Source organism: Rhinolophus hipposideros, assembly GCF_964194185.1.
Source record: "Rhinolophus hipposideros genome assembly, chromosome: 2".
In the NCBI taxonomy this organism is placed as follows: domain Eukaryota; kingdom Metazoa; phylum Chordata; class Mammalia; order Chiroptera; family Rhinolophidae; genus Rhinolophus; species Rhinolophus hipposideros.
The window spans coordinates 84998096-85015778 of record NC_138048.1 but is presented as its reverse complement, the minus strand read 5'-3'; the positions used below and the strand labels follow the sequence as shown (position 1 = coordinate 85015778).

The 17683-nt window shown below is 38.3% G+C and overlaps 1 protein-coding gene across 6 annotated transcripts in view; it reads left to right on the top strand.

Moving 5' to 3' along the window:
• Positions 1-17683, top strand: part of MME (membrane metalloendopeptidase) — a 93802-nt gene that overhangs the window by 28166 nt on the left and 47953 nt on the right. For all 6 annotated transcript variants that reach the window (XR_013991956.1, XR_013991957.1, XM_081028910.1 and 3 more), the window contains exons 4-8: positions 6695-6856; positions 7806-7886; positions 7974-8069; positions 8198-8316; positions 10025-10090. Coding sequence is in view for 4 of the 6 variants with exons in the window: in XM_081028910.1 (XP_080885036.1) it covers positions 6695-6856; positions 7806-7886; positions 7974-8069; positions 8198-8316; positions 10025-10090 (524 nt within the window). In the remaining 2 variants the exon portion in view is untranslated. The remainder of the gene's footprint in view (positions 1-6694; positions 6857-7805; positions 7887-7973; positions 8070-8197; positions 8317-10024; positions 10091-17683) is intronic.

The following is a 17683-nucleotide window of genomic DNA, read 5'->3' as shown; positions in this document are numbered from 1 at the left end:
CCACCATGTCTAACCAGGTTCTGGTGACTGGTGGAGTGGGTGTGCTTCAACTCCTTTGTCTGTGGGGCTCTGGAGCCTTCTGAGGTAGAGAGAGCTCATCCTAAAGGAACAGAAAGTCAAGCTCAACAAAAGCATGCCTTGAACAAAGCCTTGGCCATCAAAGAGAAGTGATGCTGAATATAATGGAGTATTTGCCATTATAATCTCCCCCAAATCCTGGCCTCTTGGTCCTTGTGGTTTTTGGTAGAGGGAGGCATAGAGGTAAAATCTGAAAGAACTCCTCACCTCAAGGCATAAGGAGCTCTCCTTGGGACTCCTGTAAGACAGTGAAAAATGGAAGAGAGGCATTTTCCATGTATCCAACAGCTCCAGCACCAGAGGGAACTAGGTCGTGGATGGGGCCCGGGCAGGAGGTTGTAGAGGCCAAAGTCAGTATACAGCAGAGTGAAGGCCTGGGGAAAGTGGGATTGTACAGCAGACACATGTGTGGCTCCCTGTAATACTGTGCCAGGGACTCATACAGACTAAGGTGCACTTAGAAATATGGGTTGTCATGATTTGAGCCCATTCACACTCGCAGGCTGGAAAGGCAAGAAGAAATATGCCTGATTTATCTAAATATGGGACCATCTTTACTTTCTGATATTGAATTCTCTTGTCCCTATTTTCCATGTTTCTCTATTGTTTGTTCTGATCGTTCTCTCCTGACTGCACATTAGACCCACCCAGGAAGCCTTAAAAAAATGCCTGGAACACCTCAAAGATTCTGATTTAATTGATCAGAGGTGGGTCCTGGGCATCTGTATATTTAAAAGGCTTCTAAAATGATTTACGTGGTTAGCCAGGGTTGAAAAGTACTGCTCTAAAAACTTCACTGAGATTTTTTCCCTCCCCCTAATCCAGTGTATTCTATCCAAAGGTAGGTTAGTCAGAAACCCTGCTTCCATGTCTACCTTCTGGGTGTATCTTTGAGTACGAATGGCCTCCATGCCACTTTTCTGTCTGCTTGTCCCGCTGTGAGGAATTCATCAGTTTTTTCCCTTTCCTTCTTCCTGGTCACTACAGACCCTCCAAGTGTTGATGTTTTCTCCTGCCTATGACCCAGCACTAGTTGCTTGTGATAAGTCTGACACTGGGGAAGGAGGGCAGCTGTAACTATGAGAGTGCCAGGAAGAAGAGGAAGTCAAAAAGAGGCAGGGCTGGGGGAAAGAAGGGATAATTGGGAAGCAATGGGAAAGAGGAAAGGGAAAGAGAATAAGTTACTGTTTTTCACATGTTTCCATCTGCAGTATCCAAAGTATGGAGAGAAGAGGATGAGCTCAGAGTCACACATACCTAAGTACTAGTACTGGTGCCCCATCGTGTTTCCCCAAAAATAAGACCTAGCCAGACAATCAGCTCTAATGTGATGGAGCAAAAATTAATATAAGACCCATCTTATTTTACTATAATATAAGATGGGGTATAATATAAAATACCACGTCAAAAATTAATATAATATAATTAATTTATATATATTATATAATGTAATTATATAATATATTATATATAATTATATAATATAATTAATATAATATATGGAGCAAAAATTAATATAAGACCCCATCTTATTTTACTATAAGACGGGATATAATATAATATAATACCTTATATTATATTAATTTTTGCTCCAAAAGACGCATTAGAGCTGACTGTCTGGCTAGATCTTATTTTGGGGGAAATAGGGTAACTACTTGATCTTAGGGAAATTACTTAATCTTGTGCAGTAGCCCCTTCTTATTCAGGGGAATGTGTTCCAAGCCCCCAGCGGATACCTGAAATCATGGATAAGTATCGAACCCTATAGATACTGTTTTTCCTATATTTACATAGCTTTTTACTTAAAGAACTTTACAGCTTATCTTTGGCATATCCGAATTGCCGGCATCACTAGTCTTTTGTTTTGGGGCCATTATTTGGCAAAATAAAGGTTACTTGAGCACAAACACTGAGATAGGGATACAGCCAATCTGATAACGGAGATGGCTACTAAGTGACTTGTAGGCAGGGGAGCGTATCTACTGGACACTGATTCACATCTGGTCGAGATGGAGCAAGACGGCGCGAGATTTCATCATACTACTCTGAACAATGTGCAATTTAAAATTTATGAATTGCTTATTTCTGGAATTTTCCATTTAATATTTTTGGTTCTCAGTTGATTTCAAGTAATCGAAACCAGGGAAAGCAACACCACAGGTAAGGGGGGACTATTGTACAACTAAAAAGTGGTGATGCTGAGGGATTCAAAACGACCTGCCTGATTCAAACACCCCAAACATTTTGCCAGCTTATACCACATGTCCTAATCCATACCCACACAATAGACCCTTGGTAATGAATACAGTAATTAATAACTTCCCAGATGGGAGTTGAGCTTGTTTTTAAATTCCTATAGTCAAATAAGTTGGGAGAATGTTACAAGAAGATTAGTTTGGAAAATAATGGTATGTCATTTACTATCAGCCTGGAACATTCAGAATTGTCATTCATAAGAAATAAGCTCATTATTAGTAGAAGATTACTTTTTCGCCTTTATGTGACTATTTCCTTAAATTAAAAATAGACTTTTTTTATTATTGCAAAAGCAATACGTGTTTATCTAATACAAATTGGAGAGTAAAGATAAGCAAATAATACAAAATTAAACACACTTACAATTTCTCCACCCAGCTATAACTGCTGCACATGCCCTTTAGACTTTCTGGGCTTTTATGCAGATTTTTTAAAAATCACACTAAACTCTTTCTTTCACTTTACAAACATCTGGTCCGCAGCATTCCATGTCAATATATTTGCCTTTACTACATCAATTTTTATATCTTCTTATTAAGGTGAGTAATTTTATTTTTAAACACCACACTTGTTTATTCAGAAGTCACAGACCCACAGACAAGGAAACAACTGAAGAGCCCAGATGTGGCTATGTAGAGAGGTTGAGTAATTCAAAACAAAGGACAAAACATAAAAACAATTACAACCAGTTTGACAGTTTTGCGTCTGTTTCCTATGGCCTTTCTACCCACAATTCTACCGCTGACTTCAAAGAAAAGTCAGCACAGAGGAGGTCCGGAGGATAAGGTGCAAAGCCTGAATCAAACCCACGATAAGAGATTAAAGGGAGGGTGATCAAAGACCCAGCATAAAAGTGCTAGCCCGTGACTTGCCTTGGCCCATGGCCCCAAAATATTCCTCAGAACAGAGAGCTCTCTTTGAAGTGATTGGAAGCTCCCATGCCCAGATGAGTTCCCTGGTCAGAGGGAGATTTAAAACGTGGCGCAGGAAGGAGTTTGCAAAGTTGCCTCTTCCTATCTCTTGTCTGCATCTTCCTCACAAATTGTTTGAATGCTGCTTCTTTGATTTGTAGTCCAGAGATAAGTGCTTTAACTGTACTGGGTATCAAGTGAAGAATTCAGCCTAAGAGGAGAAGGATCATCGTCTTGTTCCTATGGGAGATCTGGGAAGTATAGATGCATTCACGTTGCAGTGGATTTGCACTCGTGAGCATATGTCTGAAACCACCTCTCCTCCTTTTTGTTCAGGGTGTTTAAAAGGGCAAGTGTTATTTCCAAATAGACAGTAAGATTTGTTCATTATTCTTGTTCATTCTACTTGTCCACTACTTGTCCATTGCTCTCTCAACTAAGTTTATTGCTCTTCATGATGTTAGGACATAAATCATCCATTTCCCCAGAGAGGGGAAGAAACTAAAAGTATTCCCCAAATGGCAGTAGCCTTTACAACGTTCAGCTTAAATTTTAAAAGTATTTTGAAAGACAAGAGTTACATAAAGTTGCTAAAAATGTATGCTTAGTACGTCTTTAGTTAGTACATCTTTCAGGCTCCAATTTTCTGGTCTTTCATTTTACATGATAATCTTTTATGTATTTAAGGTCTTTTTTTTCACTTCCTCTGTCATCATATTTTCATTCCCTTCAAAGTTCAAGAGAATTACTTTTTCTCTCCATCTTTTCATAGGTCAATTTTTGTAATCGTTACCCGAGATTTCAAGTGAAAGTTTTTACCGACAAGTCGGGATTGAGCACAATGTTAGGGTCTGTGAGAGAATGGGAATGTGCCTCCCCTCCTTTACCAGAAGCACAGGCCAGTTGAGGAGATAATGAGTTTTCCAACAACAACAACAAAAATGAAAATGATGCTAGTTGATACAAGCTTCTTCATGAAGAATGAAGATTTGAACTGGGCCTTGAAAATGCCTGAAATTTCTGAATGTGGAAAAATAAAAAACGATGTTTTAGTAGGAGTTGAGGCACCATGGTCAAAGGTGCAGAAGCAGAAAATTATAAGGCATTTCACAGCAGAAACTTAATACATTCATTTAATTGGGTCAGATGGCTCATATGAGGAAGGAATGAGAGAGAAGCTTCACTAGATATGTTAGAGAACCTGGATTTTATAATGAATGCAAAAGGATTATATTAAAAACCTTGAAATGGAAAATGGCATGCTGAAATGTTATGAAGACATCAATCTGACTGGAACACAGGGTGGGTGGGGTGGGGAGAGACCTGGGGCCATAGCTTGGGTGAAAGGGCAAGAGTAAAGCCTGAGAGAAGGAGGGAGGGCCTGAAAGAATGGAAATGGTGAGGAATGGAAGGATGAGATGGACTCTGGAGTTCATGAAATGAGAATTGGTCTCATCTGCAGGAGCAAGGGAGGAGAGTGTGTAGGAGGAAAGATTAGAGACGATTCAGGAACGTTGTCACACATAAACATAGTTGCACACCTTTTACTGAGGTGCAAGGTGATGGGACTACAAAGAGGTTAATTAAGTTCATCAACAGAATGGTTACGAAGGCAGAGTAACCCAAAGTAGCCTCCTCTAAGCATTAAAGACTAAGTGAGGCAATGAGCTCTCAGTTCAGAGAAATATTTCCTGAAGTTTGGAGTAATGGGAGCTTCAGGGAATAGATTGGACATAAGCTGAACCTTGAGTAGTGGATAGAAATTGGAGAGAGTGGGAGGAGTTAAAAGAGTCAGGTGGGGGCGGAGCAGAAGCAAAGGCACAAAGTAGGGAAATACAGGAGTGTTTGTGGCACTTGCCCTTCAGGTTGGAGTGGAGAGTTTGTATAAAAACAGAGAGGAAAAGAAAAGGGAAGGTGGTAGCTTTTGATTGGTTTAGTAAAGATTTAGAGGCCAAGTTAAAGTGTTGTAATTTAACCTGAGCAATGTCAAGCCCCTGACATTTGAGTAAGGGAGTGGCCAGTGCAAAAAAGAGTATTTGGGGAAGTTTAATCTGTGAAAGACAATGTGGAACCTGTGGAACGTATAAAAGCAGGAAGATAGTGCTAGCAAGATGAGTAGTTGGGTGACTTCTAGTCCAAAGAGAATGAAGACGTAAAATAGGTTGACACTGATTGTGGGAAGAGAACAGAAAAGAGACAATGTTGTTACTGATAAACCCAAGGGCAAGGGAGACATAGCTTTTTACCCAAGGTTTTAACCCTGGGAGGCCATGATAACAAATGTGCTGTATATCAAAGTATCAAAGTCCAGAGAAAACTAGTTTGGAGGCACCCCAGAGAGTTGAGTACTAACGAGATGGTGCCTGAGATGGCAGCTAAACAAGCAGGTCCAGAGGGTTAGAGGTAGGAGCTGGAGGCTCAATCGATTTACCATCCCAAGTTGAAAAATTCCACATAGCTCAGCAGTTGTGTGAAGTATTTTTAATTAAATAATTTATTTATTCAGAAAGTGAAGTATTTTTAAAAGCTCGTTTGAGAACTTACACTCTCTCGATACAGATGAATTCTCAATTGCCCTTTTGTTTTCCTTGCAAAACACTTGAAGTTATATGAGAAAGTGGAGAGAGCAGTGGGAGGGTTTTTTCACTATTCCAGGTGTAGAAATTGTGGGCATTGGACCTCTTGTACATAATATTCTCCCCTCCAGTGGTAATAATTCATATTTTATATATCTTCCTCTCAGTTGCAGCACCTAGTACAGTCTCAGTGTTTTGTATGTTGTAAGTACTCAATGTTGGTTGATTTGCATTTTCATTGCAGTTCTCAAAGATAAGAGTGGACATAAGAAAAACTAACAAGCTTTCAGCCAATTTTGTAATGACAGACTCTACATAAACGAATGCAAATTTGATGTCAAATTTGAATTGCAAAAATTTTGTAAGCCAGGTCCAAGAAGTAATAACCTTAGCATCAGATCTTTACTAAAATGAAAAAAAAAAAAATCCATTAACGATCCCTCATTCCTTGGAGTCTCAGAGACATTCAAAAGTCACAGCCTCTTGAAGAGCAGAGTCAGCAGCTAAAGGTATCGGAGTGAAGAGTGAGTGACTTTGTGTTAACCCCAGGACCAGGATGGCCAAAGCAGACCTATGTTCTTTTTTTCATCTGAGAGAGAAACTAGCAAGGACCTCAGTGATTTGGGAGAGGGGGTAAGATACAGGGTAGTAGGACCCAGACTTCTCAAGAGTAAAACCAACCAACAATATGGTAAAGGAGGACTGTGCACAGATAATATGAATCATTCCACCTTGAACTGACAGTTACATAAGAAAAAGGAGCATCAGGCCAGTTAATTGCTCATGAGGGGGAAAAAACATACTTGTTTTTTTTCTCAAACTATTTAAGAAATACACCCTTTGTTTTACCTCATCCTTTCCCCGGTCTCTCAGCTGCTCGACTCATCCAGAACATGGATACTACTGCTGAACCTTGTTCAGACTTTTTCAAATATGCCTGTGGAGGTTGGTTGAAACGCAACGTCATTCCTGAGACTAGCTCCCGTTACGGCAACTTTGACATTTTAAGAGATGAACTGGAAGTCATTTTGAAAGGTTAGTGGAGTTTGTGTCTCTGCATCACAGATTTCCCTCTTAATATATCCATTTTTTAAGAAACGCTCTTAGCTATTACAAGGAACATTGCACAAAATTGAAGTTGATAATCCCTCCATGTTTTATATACCGCCACCTGGTCACTGTGAGCGTAGTAGACACTGAAATGGATATGTGGGCATCTCTAGGCTTTCCTGCTTTCATTTGTAGGTAGACAAACAATAAAGCCCTATCCTCCCTAGAGATGGCATCTTTATGCCATTATACAGAAGAAGAAATTTAAGTGATTACCACTAAACACCACCTCCATGAAGTCACTGTGCTGAAGTCACTGTAAAACGTTATTAGTAAGACTTGCCTTCCCAGAGGTGGTATATTTTTTCTAACCCAGCTAAGACATTCTCCCTGGGAAGTTGAGAAAGTGATGTCTAGTCCTCTACTGTTCTCCACCCTCTGTCCTCCTCTTCTAGAAGTTACTTTGTCGAAAAAACGAGTTTTGCTATTTTTTATCATCCAAAACAAGAACAATTCGTTCAATTCATTTGGAGCATGAATAGTACAGCTACACAAAGGTAATTATTTTTCAGCCATCTAGAGGACTATCATATTAAATTCCAAATTCCTCTGCATTATTATTTCTCTTTTTAATCTCAGTTCCAAAGAAAGTAACTTCTCTATGACAGAGCAGTACACATCATTGTTCACAAAAAAAGATAATCTAGTCTAAAACACTTTCTTGTAACTTGGCTAATGAAACTAACTCCCAGTTTTGCGCTAGGAATAATGATCAGGTAAGGGGTTTGTTGTTTCCTGTAGGGTTTCAGCACAGGGAGGGAGAGAACATACAAACAAAGAAACAAGTTAGTTACTGAACCTGTGTTGAAAATGTTAATTGCAGCTGCAAATGAGCCTTTTATATTGATGCATTTTATTAAATGCCCGATTTCAGATGTTCTTCAGGAACCCAAAACTGAAGATATAATAGCAGTGCAGAAAGCAAAAACATTGTACAGATCGTGTATAAATGAATGTAAGTGCTCTTAATTTTATTTTATTAAGAGTGTCTATACAATCTACATACACTTCTTAATGAATTTATTTTAATTGTTTTCAAAAGCTGCCATTGACAGCAGAGGCGGAATGCCTCTACTCCAACTTCTACAAGACATATATGAATGGCCAGTCGCAACAGAAAATTGGGAGCAAACCTATGGTAAGGCAGTTTTCCTTCTTTAAAAAAAAAAATAATTTCCAATCAAATCTATGTTATTATTATGTTATAGTATCATATGAATGCACTAAAGCATCTAAAGATATATATTTCACCTTTCATTGCTTTAGGTACTTCTTGGACAGCCGAGAAATCCATTGCACAACTGAATTCTAAATATGGGAAAAAAGTCATTATTAATTTTTTCATTGGCACTGATGATAAGAACTCTGTGAACCATATAATTCATGTAAGTTCATGTGGCTGTCAGCCAAAGTTATCTTTAAATTGTAATAAAACTTCCACACACGTTATTGATATTTAGAAATAATGCTTATTCTCATTTGAATTGCATGAGCAAGGTGGTAATAAATTAATGCTCTGTCCCCGATATCTGGGTTCCCCATTTCTAAAGTATTTTCTTAATACTATGTTTTAGACATTCATCTCTTCTTCCTGCTTCCTTTGTTTTAGATAACTCTCCCTTCATAAAAATAAATGGTAAGAAATGAAAGACTTCAGGCCTGTCCTATGTAGAAAAAGCACCAAATTTCTTTGTATGTTCACATAAGGAGCATGGTCCAGTGTACATAAGTAATGCAGGTCTGGAAACCAGAAATTCCTAATTGCTTCTGAAAAAGAACATAGAGAAGGGATTTTGGACACAGTTTTGCTTCTCACTAAAGAATGTTTGTACTTTTTCCTCAATTAAGGTAAATAAAATGCCATTCTCTTAAAATGGCTTTGGTTAGATTTTTTTTAAGTGTAAACCATTCATTTAGGTTTATCTGAAGTGTCACTTAAAATGAGATTAATACTTAATGAGTACACTTGGATTGGATTAAAATACCTATAAAGCTTTTACACAGTCTCCTGTAAAAGAAACTAAACTAAAAGTTGCAGGTCATAGAATCATATTTGTGTCACTATTGCGTAAATCTTCATGGCCATTTTAATTAAAACCATGAAAGACATTGAATCCAGCTTTCGTCTACAGTGGACCCCTTTTCTGCCTTCCCACATTCTCTCCTTGGGCTCTCAAATGCGAACATCCTGCATGATCATCATGAGAGGATTTTTTTAAGAGGGTCAAGAGGTTGGGAAAGGAACAGGGCCCTCCTTGTAGAGATGTCTTTTGGCTCTTTCCATGCCAGTCCTCTGGATGATGTTTCTTTTGGCCCTGCGAGGATTCTCATTTCAACCCATAAATTCTGATTTGCCCCTGTACCCATCTTCTTACCTTGCAGTGCATAGGAAGTGACCTCACAAAGCTGTGAGTGTGTCCAGGTAGCTCTCACTCGGTATAAAGGTGGGCTAGACACAGTAGAGCAGACCTGAGTCTCCTCATTCACACACTCAGCTGGCACTGGCTCTACTGAAGTCTTGAGCAAAGCAGCTTTGGAGAGAACCGAGGTGTCTCCTCTATCCCTGTAGAGTAGAGGACCTCAAAAAAAATTCTGGCAAGATTCCACTAGCCAAAAAGTTCTAGAGTTACCATAGAGGTTTCCCATCTTTTATTTTTCTCCATCCCAGTTTAGCGTGAGGGTGGAAGAGAATGTCCCCCACAGTATCATATAAGAATCTCAAGAAGCGGGAACATCCTGGAAATGTGTAAAGTAGGAACTCCCCAGTCCTAAACTGTCACCTGTTTTTGTTTACCTGCACCATCAGTTCTGCATTAAAAATCCTTCCCGGTATAGTTTCTGTTCGTTTTCTTTGGTTTTCCTCAAATATCTGCAGCACAACTTTCCAGATTATCTAACTACCCATCAGTTTAACACTTAGAAGTAGTGTGAAAACCATTTTCTGATTATATATAGTCACTCAGTATCTAATTGCTGCATTTATGAACAGCAAGGACACTTGGGATCTTGCTCAGACGTAGGCATGCTTCTGTTTTGTCCAACTGTCTGTATCAACTGAATGGTTTGTTTTCACCTTTTGTACATTTTTTGTAGATTGACCAACCTCGACTTGGCCTCCCTTCCAGAGACTACTATGAATGCACTGGAATATATAAAGAGGTAAAAAAAAAAAAAAAAAAAAGTGAAATAAAAATAAAACAACAGAATTATTTGGTATAAACTGATATATAATGAAAAAGAATAAGGCTGAGGATAAACTTTAACCCTCCATGTTCTTTACTCTAGACAAATACTTAAAATCACACAGAAAAGTGAACTAATTCCCTTTTCAGTGGTAGAATGAATATTTTCAGTGAAATGAATAGAGGAATTTTAAGAAACAAGGAAACTTGAAATTCCTTATTTGTGTCTTTAGTCTTTGTATTTGTCCTATGACCCATTTTGGAAAGTCAATTTTACATGCTTTAATTCTGCCTATAAATTTGATCTTTTGAAAAATGAACTTTAATCATGGTCTAGAGCGGCACCAATGAGGACCAAGAAATGGTCCAGTCTGAGCCACATTGTACTCTGTGGCATGCTTCCAGAGCCTTCTGCTTTGACATTCACAGGATGCCGTAGGTAGGGACATCGGGTTCAAACAGACCTTTGCAGATACCTTCTGACTCAGACGTTGGTCAACTAGCCCAGCCAGGGTGCTTCTGACTGTCTTGCAGCCTTACCTCTCTCAGGCTGGTGTTTATGTGCTCCTGCTTATTGATGTAAAGGGACAAAAGAAGACAACTCAGTAATATAACATATTATCATATATCGGGGAAGGTTTTGGCTCTATAAATGTTTTCTTCCTAATTATTTAGTAGCTCAGGAGTAAGTGAAGTTTCCCTTTGACGATCCTAATGGGTCACAGTAGTGGTGTGGCTGAAATTACTCCCTAGTTGAAATGATTAGCTAAATAGGTTTATGCTAAGTGTTTATTTTGCATAATTAAGTTCAAGTAACATGGAATAAATGAACTATAAAGTGTCTTTTTGAAGGGCTACACAATATTGAAATGAAGAAAAAGATGTATTATAAAAGACCACAATTAATAGTGCAGACAAACAATTAATAACACAGACAATCAAATGGGTGGGGGATACTTGAGTTTATTATAATCTAGTTACTGTGTGGGTTGCAACTATTGGTTTTACAAGCCTTCTTATTGCAGAGTTGAGGGTGATTGAGGAATTTTGGCTCATTCTACATTTTCATCATCATCAACTGGATGCCTTTCATATTTAAGATCATGTCCTAAAAACATATCAAATGTTTTCAATCCTAAAAATATACCAATATTTTTGTATTTTAACATTTCTGATGTAAAGATACCCAGCAGTCAGTATATACATTTGATGTGGTAAAGTTTCTTTTTTGTTGCTGTTTTTTGCACAAGCTGTGAAGATGATGGTGTATTTGTGCATTTCGTATTCAATGCTACCTCATAACCTAGAACAGGTCACAGACTGGCAGTCATAGGCTTGAGTCTGATAGAGAGGCACTTTTGTGTACCTTGCAGTTTCTTGTTTATTTTCATTTGGATTAATTGCCAATATTTTAAAAAGTTGAAAGATTTCACTTGAGAATCTAAATTTCTTGATAAATTAGTAGCACTGGAAACCCTGGGCCTGCATTGCCACTTGGTAGCTGTTGGGCAGAGCTATGTTGTATTTGCCCCCTTCGGGTAAGGCATTTGTTCTCATCTGCATCCATATGGTTCATTGATTTATGTTGACTTCCTGGTTCCTGAAGCATTTAAGTTTGTGATTTTCTTGGGTCCTAGCTAAGCTGCAGTAACAGAGACCTCAAAATACTGTAGCTTAAACAAGAGAGAAGTTTGTTTCTGTTTCCCGTTACAGTCCAAAAGTCAGCAGGCAGTCCAGTTGAGGTAGGAAACTCTGTTTCATGGGAATGGCCAGAACCACAGCTTTCTCTGACCTTGTTGCTCGAACATCAACCTCTTCTAGTGTTTTATATTAGTCTAACGGGTCGAAATTTGTTCAATAGTGCCTTGTTCACATTTCAAGCCACAGGAAAAAGAAAAGAGGGAAATTGTAAACAAACGATTTCTTTTATGTAAGTGACGAAGAAGTGATGAAGAAATTGTATACATTCCATTGGTTAGAACATTGTCATGTGGCCACAACTAAATGTTAAGGAGGCTGGGAAATAGTCATAAGCTGGGTGCCACGTATGTGCCTTATTCAAATTGGGTTGATGGGGAGAGAGGTTCCATTACTAAAAAGAAGAAGGGGTGCTTAGATATCAGTGACATTTAGCAATCTCTGCCACAGTTTGCATCTACTGGCCTGGGAAATACTATATCTATAGCCAAATAACAGTGGTGATCAAATCTAGGGTCAGTAATACGTTTATGGAGACTATGGGTAAGAAATCTGACGTTCAGAGGTTTGCCCTAGAACACTCAGCAAAACAGTAGTAGAACTTTTGTCCCTGTCTATTGCTCCTTCCAGTTCATCTTTCCAGCTTCATAAGAATAGTATTTCATACTAGTAGAGTTCTTTAAATAAGAAAATGATTTAGAAAACTCAGCAGCATTGGCACTTACAGTCTGGAAGTTATTATCAGCTCAAATTAGGTGCCCTCACATGCTCTGAATTAGACTTGCAAACAGAATATGCTTGCGGCCTTGCCGTCCCTCCACAACTATGGCTATTTGGTCACTGCACTCTTTCCTGCTAAGCTCAGACCTCAGAATCCTTCTCTACTTAGTGCTCCAGACAACCTCCTTCCAGTTGAAGGCAGTTGGCATATAAGAGAAAATATAATTGTCATCCTGGAAATGCGTAATTACTAGAATATTTCTGTACCTTATGCAAAAAATTCATTCTTTTGGGGTTGGGGGGAAAAGGGAGAGATTCATGGAAAAAATTCCAATTTTCTCCTTATATACCCCATGATATTTGTTACTCTTTCCCAAACACTACTACCTGTAATCCCTCATTTGGTTTCCTCTGCATTCCCAGCCAACTATCAAATAAAAATTAATTCCAGTTTTCAACTATTCTGCTATCTCTGAAAGAAGTCAACTCTTTTAAGTATTTTTTCTTAGTATTTTATTGCTTCATGGAGAAAAAAATGGTAAAAAGGATAGGACAACAACAAAACAACACTGAGTGTAGAAGTTAGAAAGCTGGAAGAAATCTTATCATCGATTCAGGATATCACTGGTCTTCATTGATTTTCTCACCTATAAGCTTTTATATATGCTGTTCCTTTTGCCTGGAACATTTCACACACACACATGCCCAGCTCTCTTCCTTTTCTCTTACCCTTGAAATCTAAGTTTGAATTTTGCTTCTTCATGAAGGCCTTTCCTGTAACATTTGACTAAATGAAGATACCTGTATGTTTCTATAGCACATGGGTTTCTGTATACTTTTTTTACTTAATGTCATTTTTTTTTTCTAGAAAACTGTAAGTTTAGTGGGAGCACTGTCAAGTCTCACTTATCCTTTGCTTTATTCCCAGTACCCACATTGGTTAGAAATTATCAAATAAATATTGCTGAATCAGTGGGTGAATAGTTAAGGGGGAAATGGCAGGGAAGAGAGGGAAAAAAAAGAAGATAGAAGAACCCAGTCTCTTAGGGGTCCCTCCTAGTTCCTCACCTTGATTCTTGGGGAAGAATGAGTTCTAGGGCATCCATAGCTAATGGAATATCTTTCCTGAGCATCTTTCAAACATCTTATAAGCCATGTATCCCTTCTCTTCTTTTCAACCTCCAGCTGTTTCTCTGCTACAGTCAATTTGCCTGAGATAGTTACACATTCAGTAAGTTTTATACTTTTGCATTCCACTTTACTTCATTGAAAATAACCAAGAGAAGCTTTGAGATCTGACATGAGTTCACCAACTTTTACAACAAAAGAGGTGCCCTGTCTTTGACTCAAGAAGCCTGGTTTCTTTGCCTGTCATTCTAGCCAATGATTTTCAAACTATGTGGAGTGTAGAGTCTGGTTCTGCAGATGTGCCTCAGGGGTTGGGGAGAGTCATTGATCAAAAGCACCCTAATCATAAATCTCCTTAATCAAAAAACATTACCTAAGCCCATTCCCCAGGTCCTTTTTGATCCTGCTTTTCAGAATATCCAGCTCATCCAGGGAATCTTCTTCCGTAATTCTAAAACTTCTTATGAACAATGAAAATAGCACCTACAGTTACAAAAAAAAAAAAAAAAGCCCATTTCACTTCACAGAAGCATATTTTTCACTTTCGATACCCTAGGAATGGAATTGTTGTGTTGTGATATTTGTATGGCATTCAAAACACAAAATATCTTGTTTCATTATACCACGAAGTTATGGAAATAGATAATGCATTTTTTTCAAGCACCTCCTTCTTTAAAGACAAAATCTACTTTTCTCTTGTTAAAAGGCCTTTCAAACCTGTTATGTGCTTTTATTTCTGGCAGTTTTAAATGTTATATTTTGAGAAATGCATGGTGTATTCCTCTGGTTATTGTTCTAAACTTAAATACCTGAGTTCCTTTTAGTTTTCTGTACTTTCCCTTTTCCTTAAAGATATGCTCCCTTAAAGAGGGTGCATATCCTAAGGCCATAGGAACCCAAAGATTTATGTTCTTATATTATTTACATGACAGACTCGTAAGTTTTCTTCAATAATTAAGGTTCCTCATGCACAGACTTTAAGAGCTAAATGGGACATTAGAGGACTTAGTCCAACCCTTCATTTTTCAAATGAGGAAACAGAGACCCAAAGAAGTAAAATGACTTGTTTAGATGCCATAGATCACAAGATCCATGTGTCAGCTAGGAACATTAATTGTAAGCAACAGAAACCTATTCTGATTAACTTAAAATTTTGCAAAAAAAAAAAAAAAATTGTTTTTGTCTATCTCACCTAACTGTAAAGTTCTCGGGATGAACCAGGCGTGGTTGGTTCCAGAGGTTTAATTGAGTCATCTTATCTTTTCTTTTCCCATTCTCAAGGTTCTAGTTTCTTTTATGTTTGGCTTCCTTCTCTTGCACTTTGTCTCCATGTAAATCAAAGATAACCATTGGAAGCTTCAAAATATAGGAAAAAAGAAATTTCTTCTCTCCTAATGGCTATCGATTTATCAGAAAAGGACCCTGATTGGCTCTGCTCGAGCTATCTGTTCTTCTCTCAACCAATCACTATGTGATTTATCAGAAAACTAGGTTCTCTGATAAATTAGTTGGTAGTGCCAACTCATTTCTATGACTCAAGAAGGGAGGCCCCGTGGTCAACAGCTCTGCCAAGAGGAAACAGAATAGAGGGTTCTGTTGTGAGAAGATAAGGAAAAAACGCTATTTATTGTAGCCCACCTTACCATTTTCTGTCTCCTGGTTCCCAATATAGCTTTCCTTCCAGATGGTGCTATTTCTACAAAAACAAAACAAAACAAAAAACCCTGAGAGCAAATCTCATTTAAAAGTAATAATTAAGCCAGCTCATGTTAATGACACAAGTTGCCAAACAAGACTGAATCAACATGATCTTTTATCATCTATAAAAGTTTATCATTTAAAACTGTTAACTCAGTGTTCCACAGGCCAAATATTAGGTAGAAGACCATATAGACATCTGTGTGAATACTGAACAAATACACATACACTGAAAATTGACATCTTACCAATTTGGATGTACCTGTGTGTCCCTTGTTGTGTAAAGTTTCCTTTTCTAGGAGATAAATAGAACTTCCTAAATGTCATGGCAGAAGGAACTGTTCTCAAAATGGGTTTATCAAGAAGCTGTCATCCTGGATCTCCCTTGTTAAAGATATAGAACCTGATTTCTTCTGAGGTGTTCTGATAACCTGAAGTGATGATTTAATGACACACTACCTTGAAGAGCAGAAGTAGTGAGATTTAAAACAATTCTACCCCTTATGAGGGTATACATTTCTATGCTAGGAAAATAATATGAAAGAAACCCATGGCCCGTAAAAAATAATCATCCTAAGTTTAAAGTTTAAAATGGAACCAGTTAAATGCTTCATGTGATAAAGTACTTGTACACTGATTCCCTGAAAGGAATGATGACTGTAATTTTCTTGAAAAATCACCCACCTTCAGAAGAGTCTCTGAACTCGGCACTGAGAATTAATTGGAATTGGTCTCAAAACTTCCTCTTCTCTACCTCTTTAGCCCATCAGGGCTGTTATCTTGTCCTCCATTACAAAGAATCTGTAGGTGAGGAACCCAAAATGTTTTTGAGTGTAAATAGGTTATAGATATATTGATGGTCTGTGTCTGAGTAGGTAGAGTAGGTGAGGGTAATGGTTCCCAACTTTGTGTGTGCAAATGACAGGGTTCTGTGTAGCCATACCATCCTGTATACATACTGCAGGAAAGTCCACCATGATTGATTTTACTTGTTTATACATCAACAAAATATTTATTTGAACAGACCATTTCAGGGCTAAAAGAAACATGAGAAAACCACTGGTCTAGCAGATGAGAGCCTGAGGAGGTGAGACAAGGGTTGGAAAATAGGAGCTCTGGTATGTAATGCTGTGGAGCCTGGCAGGGGAGAAGGGTGCCAGAGTCGTGAAGACATTTAGAGCTTTTAGAAAAACTGGGGGTTCATAAAAAGTGAACACGTTCTAGGCATGAGGATAAAGGACTTGGAACATGGTCAGAATGGTCAAAACCAGAAAGAGATGGCCCAGGGACCAATATATCTGACTAAGAGAAAACACAGACCAGGGAAATTCTCTAAGCTGTGCCTACTCAGGAGACAGCACAAGTAGAGATTTGCAGTCCTATAGATGAGCAGGTACAAGCTGACACTGACTGAAACCTGGAGAGGATTTTGTTTGCCCGCTTACCCAAATACAAACTGAGAGCAACTGCTCTAGACTTGGGCTGAAAATAGAAGTCTGATGACATAGGAAATGAGTGAAACTTACTTATGTAGTATACTTCAAATTTAATTTCAGCTTTTTTCGTTCAAAACGTGGTCATTGAGCTTCTACTGTGTGACATATACTTTTCTATGCAGTGGGGATACCAATGAAACAAGGCAGGAAAGGTCCTTTTCCACATGGAACTCATGTTCTAATGGGAGGAGCCAGACAACAAAGACACAAGTAAATAACTTAAGGAAATAAGATAAATGGAGATTGTGTTATAAAACAACTAAAACAAGATGATATGACAGCAAGTGAATTACTAGGATAAGTGGATAATTTAGATGTAATTTGATTTGGTTTTTTAAAAAGATCACTCTGACTGCTGCTTGCTTGACTTGATAAAAACAGATCCTGCCCGGGAAACTGTTGACCTCATTTTGTCCTTTCCGGACACCAGGTAACTAAAAGTCAGGAGATTTCACCCAGGTCAGGTTATCTGTATTTAACAAAACAAAAATGAGCTTTTTAACTTGGGACTTAGTGGCTATGACAAGAAAATTGTTTGAGATGGACTGAACCAAGTTTGTAAAAAGAACTACATGCAGCTTTCCAAACATGTGCAGCAAACCTTAGAAGTTACACAGTAACTTCTCATGAATCTGCAGCTTCTCCTTATTAATAACCTGATGAAAGCTCCAAACAGTCCCCATGCTGTTTGTGTTCTGTGTTTCTCCTGCTCAAGTCTCTCTGTGCTGGCAGCTGCATGCTCCCTGCGGAAAGGGGGGAAAATTCCAAGCCTTTTTGATAGGAAATATGTCTTCCTTGCTTATGTCTTCGGCGTTTTCCTCCAGAAAACT